Below are 20,141 nucleotides of genomic sequence, written 5' to 3' on the forward strand. Positions count from 1 at the left end.
ATCTGCAGTCGGTAGTCTGGAAAGCCACAATACAATGTCTAACAAAAGCTGGCTCTCTAACATCTGCTACTCTTAACCCATGGAGTGCTGAACAATTGAGTTCAACTGCCCTCATCTATTTACATTACGTAACTTTTGCATGACAGCATGATCATGAAAATGTAAATGCTGAAGCATTGATACCAGAGAGTAACGGGAAGCAACACAGGAAAATCATTTAAATGGAACATGAACATTTTATCACATAGTCTTAAATAAATACCAAAAGATGCTCATTGACTTCACTATAAAGATAGTTCACCTTCTAAATTTAAAAAAGAAAGACCTTTTGTTTCTTTTTGTAAAAATAAACAATATACAGTAGTGGTGCCTCACAGAAACTGATTTTTCAGCTGACATGAGGAAAAAGGGATTTGGAAGAAGTGGAATGCTAAAAAAGGCAGAGTTGGAGACAAGGCTAGTCAAGGGCTTGTGCAGTTTCTGAACACGCTCTGAGCAATGATGCCATGCTTCCTCATTATTGTTTCTTTCTGTCATGTATGGGAAAGGCTTCAGACTGTATCGATTTACTGCACAGCGGAACCCTTTCTTATCGGCATGTTAGCAGCAGGCATGCACGGGAGCTGGAGTCCCTCACACATCACCGCCATAAAACCATCTGTCCAGGGAAGGGGTTAATCCCCCCAGACAATCTACAATAAGGTCTGTAATTTCCAGCATTTTCCAGTCTACATATTCTCAATTCAGGTTAATTCTTCGACCCCACGGGGCTTACCACTGCCTCCCCCTGCTCCCTCATATTCGTGAACCTGTTTTTCGACAGGCACGGGGTACAGCCCTCACGGAGCCCAAGTGTGGCTCACTGAGGAGCTGTGCCAGAAAAGGAACCAGCACAATGACAGCCCAACACAACAGGCCAGCCTTTTTTTCCAAGCTTTTACGGTTCTCCATTTTCTACAGCTGAGCCTCAGCTTTATTCGCAAACGTTTCAGAAAAAAAGAGGAGGGGGGGGGGATTGGGAGAAAATCCCTAGAGGCTACAAAACAAAATTCAAAGCTTAATTATCCAGAAACCTTGCTAATTTTTTTTTTATTCTTTCAGTAAAAGCTCCTTCACCAAAGGCAAGGAGGATGAGAGAAAAAAAGCTTTAAATCTTCCATTTAAAGAGAGCTGCAGAAACCCAGAAGCAAGGGAAGAATGGGGGGGGGGGGCAGAAGACAGAGCGAGAGAGCGAGAGAGGAAGAGCGTGCCAGCATCCTATATACCTTTCCCAACAAGAGTCAGCAAGCCGGGGCTAAAGATAATAGCCTCAAACACAAGCAAGCATGGCAACAGACCGCGACGTTAACTGGGTTACTTCATTCCTCATATCAAAAGGAAGTCCAGCTCACAACGAGAGACGCACAGCAATGCCTCACCATCACAGAACAAACACAGTGCTCATCATGCTACAGCCCTGCATAAGCCCGCATTGATGCTTTCTGCTTCAAGAATAGTATTCAAAAGAAATCCCACCAGATTTTTACCCTCATCAAATCCCGGAAACCTATGCCAGCATTCAAAAAATGAAAACAGGAAAAAAAAATCTAAATAAATACCTCAGGACCGGCTTCCACCTTTATTCCTGCAGGAAAACCCAAACAGGATACACTACAGCAGGTTTCATCTAGAAAGAATTATTCTCCTGGTTTGTAGATCAGCCCCCAGTCTCATCCACTTGCATCTGAGCAAGCACTGGCAGCAGCCTTTTTTTTTAATCAAAGCCCACAAGCACAGCAAATTAGTCCTCCTGCCCAGCTTAGAAGCTAAGCCAATGTGAGCTATTCACACACAAGCTCTTGTCTGAAGCGAATGTCTCCTGCCCCTCAGTCCCCCGATGCTCCCGCCCACCCCAACACAGACACACACGCTCTCTCTCTTGCACAGACTCACAGACATACACACATGCTCTTCTGATAAACAGGGTATTCGCATCACCCTCTCACAGGTCATGTGACCCTGGCAATCAACACTCCAAAAGCAAATGATGGGCCTCCAGAGGATTAGGCCTGGAGGAGATTTAGAGATAAAGCTGGCTGGACAGGTCCTGCATGCATATAGGTTCATTGTTTTCATTTAACCCTGCGTGTGTACTACACAGAGGAAGCAGGGCATTAGTAACATTGTAACAGTGGAGGGGCTTTTAAAATAAAGGAATATTGTTGCAGAATGCCTCACAACAATTTCACAATGCAACAGTTTTAGAAAAAGGGACTGAAATAGGCAATACTTGCCTCCAGGGGCTCCTTGCTGGTTTAAAAGGTACAGTATCCTCAGACATTTCTGTGCTTCATGGACCAACTAATAAAATACAGCGAACAATTGCCCTGCCAAAAATACTTTTTCATTCATTTAGAGAAGAAAATGAAAAAACAAAATCAGGGAACATGACCTGTGCCTTGCTGTATTAAACAATTTGAAAAGCAATTTCAAAACAACGGCATTTCTGCAATGTTTTGTTTTTGGCCTGTCTTGTTTTGAAAAATCAACTGTAAGACAAATGTGCGCACAACAAAAATTAAAACTCACTGTCCTCAATCGTTTTTTTTTTTCCAGTTTATGTGGTTATTGATTAACCCTCTTGTTCTACTCATACCACTCAAAACAGCAAAGAGCTGTTCTCAAGGTTCTGGACTCCTGAGCACAGGATCATGGGTTCAAATCCCATTTGGGACACTGTTATACTTTTATAAGTAAATAAATGGGTCTCTAGGATGTCTTTATAAATTAGAATTTGTTATTAATGTATTTTGTTAAATGACTTCAGTACTTTTGGAAAAAAAAAAAGTTTAGTTTTTTATATTTTTAACACAGAAAACAAAGTGCATTAAAACGTAATTTTCCCAGGTTTTGTTTGTTGTGTCCATTTCTCATTTCATGTCTTCTTTGTGGTTGTCATAAAAAAGGTCAGCCTGTGAACCTATTTACTCAAAAGATCTCTATGAATCTAGTTTGACAGGCGTACAAAGTTTGCAACTCAGTCACTATATAAGTTCTAAATGACACACCTGCAGAACAAACTATATGACCCATATGTGAAACTGAATTTCAAATTGTTTATAAAACAGAATAGTATTCTGGCTAGTATTCCTTTCACCTTTTAAAAAGTGTCAGTAGAAAACGCTGAAAGAATTTGCTGTACTACTGTCATCATCTGTCACAAGGGAGAGAGCACAGAGTACAACAGAACACATTTTCTCTTAATCAAATCAGATACACATATATCTGAAATGAAATGAAATACAAGGAACAACATGTAGGGAGAATCTACCTGATTTTAACCGTGACATGCTTATTGACTAAAATTAAATTTTCACATTTATGGTGGAAATTTACCAATTTTTGTACCTATATTGATCTTGTCTAAATCTTAGTAATGGTTTTATGAAATATTTATATTAAAAATAAGCAAATGTTTGCACTGATATGAAAAACGTGAACACTTTTACAAGAAAAAAATCACTTATAGACAAGAAAATACACTTGACACTTTAAACAGGTTTTCACATTCACGGACAGGTGCCATACAAGTGAAACAGTCTGTTACTGTTCGGATTTTTAATTACCCATTTCATCACTCCAGAAAATACAAAAGTATCTTTCCATCTCTCTCGCTCCCTTGTGTTTTAACCACTAGTATTTTGAATTATGCTGAGATATTAATACGATCTAAATACGGAAGCTTTTGTACTATTGCAAAACAAATGAACAATAATAATGTGGCTTGTTACTACTTTTAAAGAGAGAGATTTTTAAAAAAAAAGTAAAGTTACTACTTTTAGCAGTGTAGACGCAACTTCCTCTATTTACTTCGGCATATATATATAGGGCACAGAAATGCCACCTTTTATTTCACATTTATCAAAGCCTTACCAAATTGTTTTCCAGCCTAAACATGCCAATACATCATAGGTGTTAAACATAATTTACAACAAAAGCATATCCTTTCACAAAAATCTTACCTTAGTTTTTTTTCCCCAATTACATTGTAAAAATAATCTCATGGAACAATTATTCAAACAAGCGAAACTACTAATTAATTGTCCTCCTTATAATTCTAGTTCAGTGGGCAAGGATTTGTGCAGCTTTTGATAAGCTGTTAGCATCTCTCCTGAGGAAATCTGTTCCCTAATTGTCAATGTAAATGAATTTGAATGCATTCAAAATGGTGTGTTTTCTAGTATCCGTATGTTCCTGAGAGAATTTGGGCTAGATGATCGTGATGGCCAGTTGAGGAAGCTCAGTTATCCTTTCTTGAACTTTCTGGTTTTATGCATGAGGACTGGGAAGCAGTAGGCTGGAAGGCAGGGCAAGAAATGCTCAAAGAGCCTGTGACCACCAAGGATCTAGGCTTTTTTCTCCCAAATAGAAGAGTCCATTAGAGGTAAAGTGTGTGGGGTGGGGAGACCTGGAATTCTATCCTCGGTCAGATATTACCAAGCATCCAGCACACACAGTGAACCATATGGGGCAGTGAACAAAAATGTCGGAGTGCTCTTTAAAACATCGTCTTGCTCTTTAAAACACCGTCTTGCTTATTTTGCATGGAGTACCCAAGAGGAGCAACTTTTTTTACCTGGTTGCATTATCTACAATAATAAAAATGACTGTTGAATCTTGACTGTCTGCATGGAAGCAGTGATTGTATACCTGTATTTATTTTCTTCCTTTTTCCACCCACCAGATTTGATTACCTGTTGCTCTTCCATCCCAATCACTCTATCTAGTGGGAATTCACATAGGCCTGAATCTCCACTACGTTTCATCCGACAGCATCAACCTATAAATAGAAAATCAGCCAGCCATTCCAGTGGGCTGGATGACACAGTATTAATTGAATCATGCTGAGTCCCAGCAGAGAGCAAGATGAACAATTTCAAACTGTTTCCTTTTTGATTCCAGAACTGGAACTTGACATGCTGAGCACATGATGTTCAATGTCAATTGATAAAACTTTCTTTTTAATGTGAAGCAATCTCTTGAAAGTTCAATCGTGACAAAGCGCATTTCAAACCTAAAAAAGTCTCTTTCTAGCCATCTAGCAACATAAACAAATACAACAATAGTCTAAACTCAGTAACCAATTGTGCTACTCAGGTGTTCTAGATAGACTGGCAGTTCAATACATTCAATACAATTGGACATCTTTCATATCTTGCCAGCAAACCAATTCTAACACCTTTCAAGACACAATAAATATCTGTCCGAATGGCCATGGATTTGCAGTGAGCTCTTCATGAATGTGACCTACTGCTGTCACTCTGATATACTGTATATACATCAGGCAAACTCTGTTGAAGCGTGGGCCAAGAAAGTGGACTAAATATTGCTTTCAGTCAGGGAGCACATGCAAGATTATTTTATTTGAGGGCAAACTGAACTGAAATCTTCAGGCAGAAGGTGGATGCAGAATACTCCTAGAACAAATCCACAGTGGAGATTTGTTTTCTATGTATTGTCAATACAACACAAAAAAGGAGTCAAAACATCTGTCTAGATAAACTGACACACAGTAGTTAAAATTACAATTGTAAAACTTATACAGTGTCTTGCCAAAGTCTTCAGACTCTATGGTGTCCCGTTTTGAGAAACTAGAAAATGACACATGCACATTTTTAGTTATTATTTTATTAAAAATCTGAATGTTCAAACTGAGGTATTCTAAGGGTAAGTTATGGTAAAGGTCAGATAAAACAGGAGGAAAAAACAAAACATGTTGACTGTATAAGTCTATATTTGGTGAAAGCACCTCTGGCAAAACTTGCAGTTGCAAGTCTTTGTGGGTAAATCTCAACCAACTTTGCATACTAACATGGTACATTTTATACCCACTCTTCTTGGCAGATTTGCTCAAGCTGTCTCATGTTGCTTAAGGACGGCAGCATTCAATTCTTTCCACAAATACACAATATAATTCAAGTCAGGACTCTGAGAGGGAGACTGAAAAACATTCACTTTCTAATTCTTCAGCCACTCCAGTGTTGCTTTGGCCTGGGGCATTGGGTTATTGTCATGCTGAAAGGGAAAATTTTGTTCCAGTTTTATGTCTAAGGCAAGGTTTCCCTTAAGACTTGCCATCTTTGTTCCCATCAAAGTTGATAAGCTTCTGAGTCCCTGCTGATAAAAATCAGAACTGTGACATAATACTGCCACCAGTCAGAAATGTGTTGACTGAGCTATGCATTATTTTGGGTTTAGATCAGGTTGCACTTAGACCATGATGTTCCAGATATGTCTAACCACTCCAGCTACAAAGCCCATGCAGAATTTCAGACATTTTTTTTTATTTGTTCCATGTACGTCCCCATTGTGGAGTGACCAGGATACTATTAAGCCATAGATATTTTCTCCCATTTCAGCTATTGCACAGTTTCAAAGTCAATGTTGGCCTTACAGTGATATACCTCACCAGGTTTCTCCTTGCCTGGCAGCTCAGTGTGGAGGGACAGTCTGATCCACTTCGTAATCATTGAATTCATTCTGCTCAAAGAGATATCAAAGGTCTTTATAACCGTTTTCATATCCTTCTCCTGAACTGTGCCTTCATACAACATTACCCCTACAACAGATCCCTAAAAAAACTCTCTTTTTCATACCTGACTCTTTGCTTGGAATTCTCTATGTAACTGAGGAACATTACAGGTATAGGCATGTTTAGTTTGAAATTATGTGAATCATTATAATTGCACATAGAACAAGACCACTCAACCAATTGTGTAATTCAAAAAGTAATTTGGTATATCTAAATTAAGTTTGCCACAGAAAAATATTTGAATGTTTATATAATGATGACCATTCCTCTTTCATATTTTTGTCTGTTAACGAATTTCTTTTCGATTTTTGGTTTGAATGTCTGTAGTATCACCCATCATGTAATAGTGGATTCCACTGGAGCTTTTCTGATCTTTTGACTGATAAAACTGAAATATGGCTGACTTTACTTGGATGAATGATTTCCCCACAGGTTTGTTGTCAATTTGATGGCTGTCTTTTGTAAGAGCAACAAGTGCCAAGGTCTTCAAGGTCTTGACTTCAGAATTTAGCATGGAAAAGAAGCTGAGGTATTTGACTTCTCACAAAATAAATGCATTTATGATCTTTTTTTCTATCACAGATGTCTACTAAAGACAAATGGCATTCAAATGTGGAGCGTATTCTTACTTGTCACCACAAATCTATTTGATTGTCAGTGAAAATGACTTGACCAAACTAAACCTTGGTTTTCCTATTAATGCTTATAAAATGTTTGAATGCTTCTCTCCATGCAATAAAGTAATAACTGCAAGGAAAGCCAATGTGAAGTGCATTATGGAACCACATCATTCTGTTACAAGATGATGCACCATAAACATCAAGATAGCACACTCTAACAGTGGTACATAAAACCATTACAATGAAATATCGCTTTATGTAATCTTTCACAAATGAAAAATAAAGCAAACACCCTGAAGGAGCAATCTGTTTTGTGCATGACGTTGCATGTCATTCTGCTTTATTCTACTCTATTTATTGAGTGTAATCTCATAGTTACACCTTGTCCTACATAGCTGTATGTTGTATCTAATAGACCATGTAAAGGAGAAATCTCTTAGTCTGAAGCATATTCCCTGGAGCAGAAGGCAAGGTTACCAGGTAAATGCTCTCCCTGTAAAAACTTGCTGAACTGTTACAAAAATTCTTATTAGAACAATTCTATCCAGAGCACAGCAATGGAACAATATGAAACAAATGAAACATATGTAAAGGGAGCTGTGGTGAAACCCAAAGTCAAAAGTCACTTTGTGTGTTGTGGAGTGAAACTCATTTCATTTTTTACACCTCCAAAAAGGTGTAAATAAGGGGGATATTAAGCTCCTCTGGTTAGGGATACTTTATAGAAATCCCACTATATTATGACCCCCAATTTGGGGGTCTATTAGGGTCCCTCAATGCAGATGTAAAAAAATGAGGAATCCCTTAATCCTACATTCCATTAAACTACTTAATAAAGAAGTTCACGATAAAGGAGTACTGGTTTATAGACAAATACAATTATTGTTTATGTGACTGTAGATGAATAAAACTTCTGGTAGGATTGCTGTGAATTCCTAAAGGAGTGGTGAAGACTGTGTATCCATTCATGTCTTTGATCCGATGTTAAGTTAATTTAATGTAATGTTTGGATGTCTTTTATAAGACTCTGTGAGTATAAAACATAACTGCTTGGATGCAACAGACATCAAAGTATTATGGTACTATACAAAATCTAATTGAAATAGGTCTTTCAAAAAATCATGCTACTAGTATTAACAGTTTAAGACAAGATCCACTGGAAGTTTTTTTCTGAGAAAATCAAGTATATAACTGCTGTTTTCACATAATTCAGCAGTCTGGGTAAAAAAAATGGGTCAAATGGCTGCTCTCATTTAAAGTTTAAAGTTTCCCCTTGTTTCAGGACAATCTTTGAGACCCCCAAGGTCCTTCAATTTACAGTACAGAACTCAAAATGATAGCCAATACAAAGCAAAATAAATTTAACTTTGTAACATATCAATAATTTCCAAAAGATGCTGTATTTTCTTTTTATTTTAATTCATCAGGAAGGGTGTTTCACCACAGGTTAACAAATTCTAAAGCACACACTTGAGTTCATGGCAACAACTGCATTTCAAGTTCCTTTTGGAAACACTAAGCCTTTATTTTAGGATAAAAAATAATGCTAGCACGCTGTTCTCAATTGCAACCTTTAGTACTCTAATAATTAGAACAAAATCTCCCAAAGTAGAAAACTTTGCACTGCAATTAAAGTAATGCTCATCTTCTGAGTTATTTTAGATGGAAGACGACCTATTTCTCGAACAATGAGGTCCTGATAAGGACTTAAAGGCTCATTAATCTATTTTCTTGTGGTTTCATGGCACCAGGAAAACTCTACTCTTCAGATATGTAGCTAAATCAATTTATCCATTGAAATACTGAATGCTAATGTTGGTAAAATCACAGAATAAAATTACATGGAATGACCTAACAATGCCTCAGACTCTTCTTGTGATCCAACTCCCTCCTGGGTTTAATTCCTTACCAGTTAAGTATAGCAATTATATATGACTGGCAACGGCAGTTTTGAAATGCCTTATTTTGCTAATCAGCCATTGATGTCAGAACTTCAGCAAAGGTGCTGTCTGACTCCAAAACAAATACTCTCCAGCATGTTAATTGAGCCTCATTTTGTTTCCTGTTAAGATCAGCAATTATTCGCCATTTTAGTAAATGGAAGAATGAGACGCCCCTATCTCATTATACAGGTATTTGATTTATATTAAGAATCCCGTTTGAAAACCGGATTGGAACCAGCACAAACATCACAGCCCTGAAGCCACTCAGCACCTGGCATAACATCATTAACATGCACCACGAAATCTCGCCGTTTTCTTCTTCTGCCTTTTTTAGCTAAACTACCTGGGCTGCACAATCCTTTTCATTCAGTAAAATCCCTCCAACCTCAATAACAGGGGGCTGTTGTTGGGTTTTTTCCCCCCCATAAAGGAACGATGAACGCAAAAACTAAATCTACTCGCCCATTACATTGCGGAATGTACTTCATTAAAATTTAGCTCCCCAACTCTTAACCTGCAATGCGGAGGGAGGACAATGCAAGCGCCACGCTTCCTCCTTGCATTCTGTTAAAAAGACCTTTTGTTCTGGTGGCATCTGGACCTGATCTCAGCCTATTTGTGGCTGATGACCCCCTTCCCCTCTGCCCCCTCTCAACCACATACACACACCCGTCTCCAGCCGAGTGAAAAGAAGGCTTGTATACCAGTGGGCCTCGCATAATGCCTTCTGGATGAATTAGAAGGGGGAAAAAAAAGCACCACAACCACTAGCCATCTGTCCTTTTGGGCTGAATCTGACTGAACGTGCCGCCTCCTCCTCCACTTCCCCACCCTGCATGCCTGCAGCCTGTATACAAGCCCCAAAGTAATTCCACCTCAAACACCGACATCTAACTTGCTTTGCATACATTAAAGGCATTTATGAAATGGGCTGCTGTCTACAGAAATAAAAAAGCTCTCACTTGCCTGTATCTTCAGAAATGCAAGCCCAAAATGAAAGATTAATCCTCCCTTTGTGAGCTACAAACAGAAAGTCGTCTTGAATAATGATCCCCGGCTCTCCAGTCGAGAGGAAAAAGATAGAAGCTTCAGGAATCGTAAAATGTGTGTGTGTGGGGTAAAGGGGCTTAGTTACGATAGGGCGGCTGCCACTCAGATACAAAGATTGGAAGTAAAAAAAAAAAGATTGGAAGGTGGGGTGGGATTTGGTGTGGGGGGGGGGGGGGGTACTAGTAGAAGCAGCTGACGGTGCAAAATAAAAAATGCAGCAGACTGCCTTTTATGCCGATGGTGACATTTCCAACACATGACAACAATGCCCATCTGTAGCTGGGCTGGAAGTGTAAAAAAATGAGAATGCCATTGCAATGCCCACTTCCTGCTGGCTCTTCCGATAGGGGGTTTGGAATTATCAACAAGCACCTGTATGAGTCAAGCTGAGAAAAAAATGACAATTGGAGATGCAAGCCTATATTCCCATCATAGGCAAGTCTCTGAAAGATGTGTTTGTATTCCGAGAAGCATTGTGTGGTTCCTGAACAAAAGCAAAGCAAACTAAACATTCTCCGAACCTCTTTTGCAACAGCCTCTAATTTTCCTACTTTATTCCATGGGCTCTTGTTGGGGCTCATTTATGCAACCATTTTGTTTCCATCCCCTGAACACATAGCCAAAACTATTTGCTTTTAAAGGAGCAGTTCACTTAAATTCAAACCATAACATCCAAGCTTGAAAAATTGTTTTTGCACTTATGTAGTATACTTGTTCTTACATTTACTCGATCGTTTCCGTTCCCTTTGTAGGAAAATCCTCTCTTTAAGGATTTTTTTTTTATTTTCCTTTGTGAATTCAGATAAAAGCACATCTGCAAACGCAATACCACTCTTAGCTTTCATGTATTCTTCTGTAACTACCACCCAATGTGAAAGCAACAAAAATAAAGCTTTAGACTTAAATTTGTTAAACCACTACTTTCGTCAAACAGAAGCATTTAAATACTCAAACTCTTCCTTTAAACCATGTACGTATCAAGTCTCCATTATTATTTTGTCTCATGTCCAGAAGTCCCAGCACTCTTCCCTCAGTGAACCACCTGGTAAGGTGACCTGCTGGGCAAGCATTTAAACCATTGATGTGCTAAACAAAGGAGAAGCAGCTGCACAACCAGACCATAACTCCACACCAAATTCCAAGACCTGACGTATTCAATGGATTTGGAAAAGAAAGACATGAAAATAAGCTTTTATTAATTCAGCTGCACAGTTTAATGATGTTGTGCTTCATCTTCAATTGCTCCCCTCCAAAAAAATAAAGTTTTGTAGACACTACAGCAGAGACACTCTTAGTTGTCACATATTTAAGTTGTCTGTGAAGTCCAAGCTGTAGCTATGAATAAGCTAAGTCTAAGCAATCAAATCCTAAATTTCAAACACCAAATGACCAAATCAGCTGATCAGCCTGTTTTCTGGGTAAAAATAGTTGCCTTGCCAATTTTACTGTAAGGGAACCAAGTAATACAACCAGTTTCTGCCTGAGACGCAAGCAGTCGGTACTCATTTTAAATTAGAAAAATATACACAATTGGTGTGTGGATGAACTGCCGTTTTGAGTTCACAGGGTATATCACTGCCTCAGAACAAGGTGAGCCCACACTGCCTTTATTATGTGAAGCTTACTGAATTCATTAGAGAACTTCAGCCAAAGCAGGGCCATGGTATTGATTGCTTCTTCAAATGATCACGCCAGAGACGTTGAACATCACTTCACATCAGGCCCTGTTAAGGTGCAGAGCACGTAGCGTGCAGTATCAAATCTCAACACAAAGCCCCCACTACGCCTGTCTGAGCTACAGCAGCCATGTGCCACCTGCTGCGTCGCCTGTCCTCTGTCCAGATAATAGCTCCAATCAGCCAGCTGTAACGGCAGCACAGGCACGTGACCTTGCCTAGACGCTGCTGAATTCACCACGTCCAGCAAAATTAAGCCCTGTGTGTCACTTTCACAAGTTTACAATCAATCAATCAGCTTCCTTCTCTGCAGAGCTGCTGAAAGCCCTTGAGAGCAAGTCCTTTCTTCCACCAGCAAGTTTGAAGATGATCTCACACTTTGCCTATGCTTTTTGTAACTGAAAATAAGGGCTATGTTCAAATACATAACCATGCAGTAGAAAAATAAAAAACCCCGAACAGTTACAGAGTGGTTTATCAACAAAAAAAATTTATCAACAATGGCTCATTTTTTGTATTTTTTATACCCCAATTAAGGAATACTAGCAAAACATTCTCCAGCAGTTCCAAAATATTATAAAAAAGAATCATATAAAGCAATACCAACCTTTTTAAAGTATAGGCTGCAGGTAAATTAAATTTAAATGTGAAACATAGACCTGTAAGCAAAGTTCATTTTGAATTAGAACTTAAGACTAAAAAATTAGGCATCAATGTTACAGCCTGGCACCACTGTAAATCAATATCACCTTTACAAAGCAAATTTGCATTTAGCTACTAACATGAGCTCTGCTTTTAAGTGTTCCCTTCATTCTTTTTTACAAATCACCACAATGAAGCAGTATACCACTGAGTTGACCGCTGTAATTATTTCATAAGAATAATAAATACATAAGGGCACTTCTAAACTAGATGAGGCCATTCAGTTCATCTAGAGTTTGATAGTTAGTATCTAATTGATCCAAGAATCTCATTCAGCCATTTCTTAAAAGAAGCCAGCATATCAGTTTGAATGGCATAGCTGGGTAGCTTGTTCCATACTCCAACAACCCTATGGGCAAAGACGTGCAGCTGTTCTCAGTATAAAATGCACTTCCACTTAAGATTCTGCTTGTGTCCTCTAGCTCATGTTTCACTGTTCATTCTTCAGAAGTCCTCCGGGCTGACTTTGTCAGTGCCCTTGAGGATTATGAACACTTGTATTAAGGCCCCATGCTAGATTGTCTGTTCAAGGCAACACCTTCAGCCCATCAGAGCCAAAATATACACCTTTCAGATCAAATTGAATTTGAATTTTCCACATAAAATGCCATTCTTATGATTTGCATAGGGAAGAAGTGAGAGGTTAGATTGGACGAGTGGTTACTGCGTGTTAAAATAATGAGACTTCCGTAAGGTGAGATGGTATTTTAGTATAGATTAGACAGGAGTGTATTGAAAATAAAATCAGTTTAGAGGTTTAGTGAAGATGTTTCTACACTAATTCAGCACTAATTGTATCTGTTACTGTATATAGTATGCTATTCGTCACTGGGGAGTTGTGTTAAAGGCAACCTGATTTCAATATATAGCTCAAAAACACATTTCAAATATACATAATATAATTTCTTAATTGATTATGAAGGTATGATGGTACAAAGCCCCTGCTTCTAAGAAACTAGAACAGACAGGGAACAATTTTACACTTTAGAAAGTGCAAAACCAGCCTCTAGTCACATTTATGCTGAACTCTGGTTTTCATTGATCCTGTGTAATAAAAGTTAGGGAGGGAAGGAGGTAGCAGTAGAACTATGAGCCCTCAAGGTAAGGAAAGCTAATGAGTTGGAACTACATTTAACAGCAGGCTCCACCACTGTGTCACAGCTTGTCAGTTCTGTGGAATAAAGCCAGCCTGGGAAAACTGAAGTGTCTGAGTTCTGTCCTTCCTGTGACCACCCTCCAACCGTCAACAATTTGAGAATGTGCTGGTAGAACAGACCTACATTTAAACACACAGATGAATCGCCAAAACTGGCAAGTTCTGAAATTGTTTGCTTTACTGAAATAGCCAGCGATAGAATAAAATAAGCCATGGTTACATCACTTTCTGTCCTGACTGAGTAATATTTCTAAAGATAAAACCTAGCTTGTTATTAATCTCTTTTTTATTTGGAAAACACACAGTAATCACCATACAGTGCAAAAGCATTCACCAGCTTCCAATAATGTCCCATGTTGTTGAATTACAAAAAGACACAGTTTTTTTTTAAAAAGTCCACCTTGCCACCATGTCTTGAAAAGAAGAAGGAAACACCAACAAGGCAACAAAAACATTTTAAAAAACATGCAAAGTCCAAACAGAAAGCAACCCAGTGGATAACTGAATGTAGGACCCAAGAACTGCGTGGCTGCACCACTTAAATATTTTTGGTGACCCACAATTCCAATTATTGGTGGAAAATCTGCAAAAATCAGACAAAATTTCCTTTGCATTTTGCCACTATTGGCTGTGTTCTTCTGCTGTTATAAATGTATTCTTCATGTGGCATATTTGAAAAAGTCCAATATAAGGAGACAACCAATAATGTCTGCTTTAATATTTTTCCGTGGTCTTCAGATTGATTTCTTAAGTCCAGCAAATGGATGCTAGTGAATATCTCCTATAAGAGTGCTCTTACAAAATGTGTGTGCAGTTTTTGGGTATAAGGCTCTCTGACTAAGCATTTCTAAGATCAAAGTTCTGTTTTAATCACCTCAGTCCCTTTCTCTCTGCACACATACAGCTATTCAGCAGACCGTTTCAGTCATGCTCATTTGGAGTGACATTTTCTGCAGCTAACATGTTTACCACATAATCGCCAGGGAATTCTATTTTCAAAATACAAGACATCATAATCCAACAGTGCTAGAGATTGGTCTGTGGGCCCTGGATTTACTGGTCACATGTACTTCAGAAAAATATGACAAAACAAATATTAATCTACAAGCCAGCTTCCAGGCCCATGGCGATTTGCTTTCAGGTCATTAAAACGATGTTGCACAGCAATCTCCAATTATAATGCTCTTCCAAGACATGTATAGGAGCTTTTTATTTTGAAATTGATCCTTTCTCCAAAACACGCCCGGCAAGACTGTCAAGCCATCCAGATAGCAGGAGATTTAACTGTTGGTTGACATTAATAAAACAGCTCTGTGGGTCTGTCCTCAACAGGGTTTGTTTAGACATCTGTTAAGTCGACAGGCTGCCGTGAGCTCCCCTTCATCTTGTATTGGTTATCTATTCCCTCAAATTAGGCGCAACTACTAATTAAAATGCAAACAAAATGACCGAAACGGATTTGCGACTGATTTTTCACAGACCACAGCCCTCATGGGAAAATGCTTGATTAGAAATGAAATACTCAGTACCTTGTTTACAGTACCGGTCTGTAGCCCTGTAGCCATATCACTGTTTCATGTAGAAACGGTCAGATCTCAGATTAAAGAGGGGTCTGGCCTGTATAATAATATGGTTACAGCCTTGATTGGAAAGCGGGGGGAAAAAAAAAGATCCCTCCTTGTTTTATAATGTTGGCATAAAAAAGACAAAAACCAAAAACACAATTTTCCTGTTGAACATAAAATGAAGACTCTCCACTTCTTAGGCTAATTTGTCTCATGGAGTTTCCATCTGTGCTCCAAACACAAACAAAATCTCAATAAAAAAAACACAAAACTGAATTCTAAACCCAAAAATCTAAGGAGACAGTTCATCAAATAATGAGGAAGAACATCTCTTACCTCTGTAAAACACAACAAAACACCTTCTGAGCAACTCATTTACTAAACCACTCGTGGTTAACCCAGGCTGGGCCCTGTAGTCCCCAGATGAGAACAGACAATAGGAACTGCCTGACCCCTGCAAGCTTATAGCCACATCATTGAGAGGCATGCTGCTTCTTTAGCTGAAGCTAGTTCTCTTGAAAGGCGACAAGGACCTTATAGGTGTCTGAAATAGAGGTAGGTGTGACAGAGGAGAAGGTGTCTATGAGTTGCAGGGATTGTAGATAATTGTTAATTCCAAATTGAGTGGAAACAAAATGAAAAAACAATGTCAAGTAGAAGTACGGGCATTCATTTCAATTTTTCAGGTTTGAAATGTTTCTTTTGTTTGGGAATTCTTTTAAGTATTTTCTAAAAAAAATGTTATTCATTTGTAATCAGCCTTGAAAAATTGTCCTGCCTCCGATTAATGTATTTGAGCTGGATTTAGTCACATGCGTTCAGGAGGAATAGAAGACTAGCACTGAAACAAATGGAAACTAGAGTCGATTCTTTAACATCTGAGCTTACGAAGTAGATTTGTCACAAGCCGCTGTCACATTTTAACAAGAACTACTGCTTCTAATCACTGCTCTCATTGATCCCTATAAACTTCAAAGGGTTATTGATTGGAGCGTGCTGGACCATCTCAGTTTCATCAAATCAAATTTAAATAAACACCACAGCACCAGAATCAGTTTGATTGAGAAGATCAAACCAAATGAACAAGCTGTACTTATCCAAAGTATTAGGCACTAGTATGTTAGATTCATTTGAATCCAAAAAGTGAAAATAAGAAATGACAGCATAAAAATACTTTTTTCATAATATTAATATTTCATAATATTTTTCACTTGAACACGTTATGTGATGCTGTATGATGGTGTTGGTAGACCAGTAGGTGGCCCTCTTCTCCCTGAATTTCCAAATCAGTGCCACAGTATGGTGACAGGGAGCACTGTGCCATAGGATGGCACATTGATGAGACATTCAAAAAAGGTTCTGACTACTTAGTATTTGAAGATCTCATGGCATTGTTTGTAAAATTAGGGGTATTAACTTTGGGGTCCTGGCTTAATTCCACTTTGGGCTTGAACAGTGTGGCTCCCTACAGCTCCCATTTAAGTGTTGAAGTAATGTTCATGACTCAACCTGATGTCATGTTTTGGCTGTGGCATGATACCAGGGTGGGGACTGCACTTCAGTTGTGGATGAAATGGGTTCATCCCTATACATGAAGCTATTTGGGATGTTTACTATGAAAAGCATTATACAAACACAATCAATTGTTATTCATTATTATTGGTAAGAATACACATAGTTCTTTTAGAAGCACAAGCTGATAAAGAGCTGAATACTCACAAGGCACAGCATGGCGATAAAGGTTGTTTCTGATGGTTTGCTGTAGCTCATGGTCTGCAGATGACTTCTGAAACCTTTGACTTAGATATTGCTTGAGATCCTTATTGAGTCTGCTTCCTGGAAAATAAAAAAGGCATATCTGTTAAAACATTATGAATTTGCCTGGAAGAATACAGAGGACTGTTCAAAACTTTGAATGGATCAATTATTCAGGCAGTGTAAAAAGAATCTTATTTCACATAAAACAATAAGGCAGTAAAATATTGTTCACAGTGAAGTTTTTAATTATTTTTTTTCCAAAAACAATCTTGGAAAACAATATTTGAATTTGAAACAATCATGCTTTTTTAAATCATTTTGCTAATCAAAACAAATCAGACTATAAGAGGTATGAGTTTTGATAAATTACTGTACAAGCCGCTAACTAGAGAGATGTTGTCTGTAGCATTTAGATTTGAGCCTGTGAAATCAGAAAATTAAAATTGTTTTAAAGGAATATTGTCTGATAATCTTCATCGGGTTGTCCAAACACTTGCTGAAATTGTCAATACAAAATAATTTCATTTATTTAAACATCCATGATTTGACTGCTTTGCTTTTAGGAAAACAGTGGATGTTATAGGAATATTATTTAAAATCTCATAAAGTTAAACATTTTACATGTTCATAATTTACTGAGAGAGAAATTGTATCTGTACCTGTTTTGTTCTTCCTGTTAAACGTACAATCCTAGTTGCCTTTCAAGCACGATTTATATATAAGAAATTAGGATAAACTTTTATCTTTATTGTAGCTGCTATACATGGTGCAATTTTAAAGCCATATTGGATGGACTTTTTAAGGCCTCATAAATATGAGGAGAGCCACCACAATGTCCATTAACAGCCATATAGCCCTCACCACTTTATTCCCGAGATACTCTTTTAGGCAATGTAAAATCCTTGAAAATTAGAGATAATCAACATAAACCCTTACATACGGGAAAATATAGGGTAGCTATGTGTTTTTTGTTGAGTGACTTAAAATGATCTTTAACAATATTAATGTTCATCTATATCATATTTTACTGCAATGCCAGCAGTACAGTTTCAATGTGTTGAAGAACTAATAAAAAATATGAAACAAACTGAAGACAAGTAGCAGACCATCATTTGCTGAACTGACAACATGCCTTAAGAAATTCACTTTTTGTGTAAACCCCACACTCCATGAAGAATACTTCATTGTCTAGATTGACTTAATATACTGATATGGCACAATGAAGATCCATAGCACAGCTACTTTTTAAGTGCTGATGTGTGAGACAAACTGGGCATTTTGACTCAAGACTTTGAAGAGCAGAAACAGGGGAAAAAAGAATAATGCAAGTTAAACCACCAATAATCATAATGGCTGCATCTGAACATTACTACCTAACCTATGTCCACTAAAAAGGTGCATGAAATACATAAAGAAAGTGTAGTTAAAGGCTGAAGTGAATTTTACCTTAGCTACTAGGTGTGGATTGGTTATAACTGTCATGTAAAGTGAAGTAGTGCATGTCAAATCAGGTGATGAAAATAAATCAGGCAGCTCTTTTATATGTCCTTGTTTAATCTTTGCCTATAAAACACTTGTTGGACTATTAACCTTAAATATCTCCCTAAATACCACAATACATTTTTTTAAATGTCAGTAGTATTCCCTCCGCATTTAACAGAGTGGTAAATTACTCATCTGCATTATGGTGCATATTCCTTGAATTTGTTGGTACATCTCCAGAATATAAAGAATTAAGAGCCATGATATTTCTCCCTTATTAAATGTCAATTGCGCACATTTAGTGAATACCCACACAATAGCAAAACCAAAAATCTTAAGAGGTTTGTTTAGAAATTTTATTGTGTTCTTGGATTACAAATGATAAAATTGTACGGTTTCACATGCTGTGATCAAGAGCTCAGAAATATTTATAATAAGCTTTAGAGCACTCAACTGATGCCGCAAATCAGTACCCATTTAGAAATCCTGTGTTTCTCAGAAGCTCATTAGTATGCTTGTGCTGACAGAGATGTTAAGCAACATCTCATTTTATATCGCAACCGATCTGATTGACCTGAAATGCAACAATCAAGCCTGTTTGACTTCAGCAGTAGGCTGTCTATAGAGCCACCTAATTAATTCAAGAATACCACAAATGGGGAAAGCTACAAATACAGTAAGTATCCTACCAATCACAAATTCCTAATTAGCTTTTTAGCTCTCAGTGTGTAATTTAATCCTTAGCTTCATCATAGAAAAAGCTGCACAAGGGACCAGATTTGCCAAAGCTTTTGCTCCATTTCAGAGCTTGCATCACATTAATCTTTAATAATCGGTTCATGGAGCCTAGTTGCTGTAGTGTCTTGGTTCACCTCTTTCAGGCTTTCCACAGCAATATAGTTTGGTAGCTCTGGCTCAAACTAGCTTCACCTCACTTTAAGAGTTCTCCTTTCAAGAGGATCACAAACATATGACACCTTCAAAAGGCAGGCCATGCATTGACTGAATGGCAACATAATAAGAAGTCTCCAGGCCTCCAGTACATCAAAACTCTCTGAAGTATAGAATTCCACCTGGGAAAAAAAATAAAGGATGGGTGCGTGTTACTTTTGGAATATAGAGGATTAGGACTGTGTGAGATGCTCCCGAAAGTTTGGCTCATGAAGCCATCTTTGGTACAGAAAACTGTCCTTGTTTCACTATACTGAGTGTAAAAGACTTAACTGACTTAACCATATTTACTATTTATCTGTTAGGATTTCATGCACTTGGATCAGATTTCCTCTTTGTTCTTGACTGAAGAGGTTTAGATCCTTTACTTTGTTGGTATACTATATTCCCCTGAGACCAGAAATCATTACTGTTGTTCTTATCTGAGCCCTATAACATCCTTCTTGTGGTTTTGTGAGAAAAACTGGATGCACTATTCTAAATATGGTTAGGTTGTAAAGCTTGAATATAACTTCCTTTAGCTCAAATTGCTTATTTTCTTATTCCCAAGAAGTCTATTGGGATTTTTACTGCTTCCCCACATTATCTTGATGGGAACAGAAGAATCCACATAAAAACACAGATTGATTGCATATGTAGATTCCTGCAGTTCTTAATCACATCTCTG

The 20,141-nt window shown here is 37.9% G+C and overlaps 1 protein-coding gene across 12 annotated transcripts in view; it reads right to left on the reverse strand.

Annotated features, from left to right (window-relative positions):
- Positions 1-20,141, reverse strand: part of magi1b (membrane associated guanylate kinase, WW and PDZ domain containing 1b) — a 188,087-nt gene that overhangs the window by 76,709 nt on the left and 91,237 nt on the right. For 11 of the 12 annotated variants that reach the window (XM_088916189.1, XM_088916188.1, XM_088916184.1 and 8 more), the window contains exon 2: positions 17,003-17,119. In XM_088916189.1, coding sequence (XP_088772315.1) covers positions 17,003-17,119 — 117 coding nt within the window. Of the gene's footprint in view, positions 1-1,598; positions 1,917-17,002; positions 17,120-20,141 lie in introns of those variants that run through there. The other variant, XM_088916190.1, reaches the window with a different exon arrangement.

Source organism: Atractosteus spatula, chromosome 5 (assembly GCF_055471065.1).
Source record: "Atractosteus spatula isolate fAtrSpa1 chromosome 5, fAtrSpa1.hap1, whole genome shotgun sequence".
Taxonomy (NCBI): Eukaryota; Metazoa; Chordata; class Actinopteri; order Semionotiformes; family Lepisosteidae; genus Atractosteus; species Atractosteus spatula.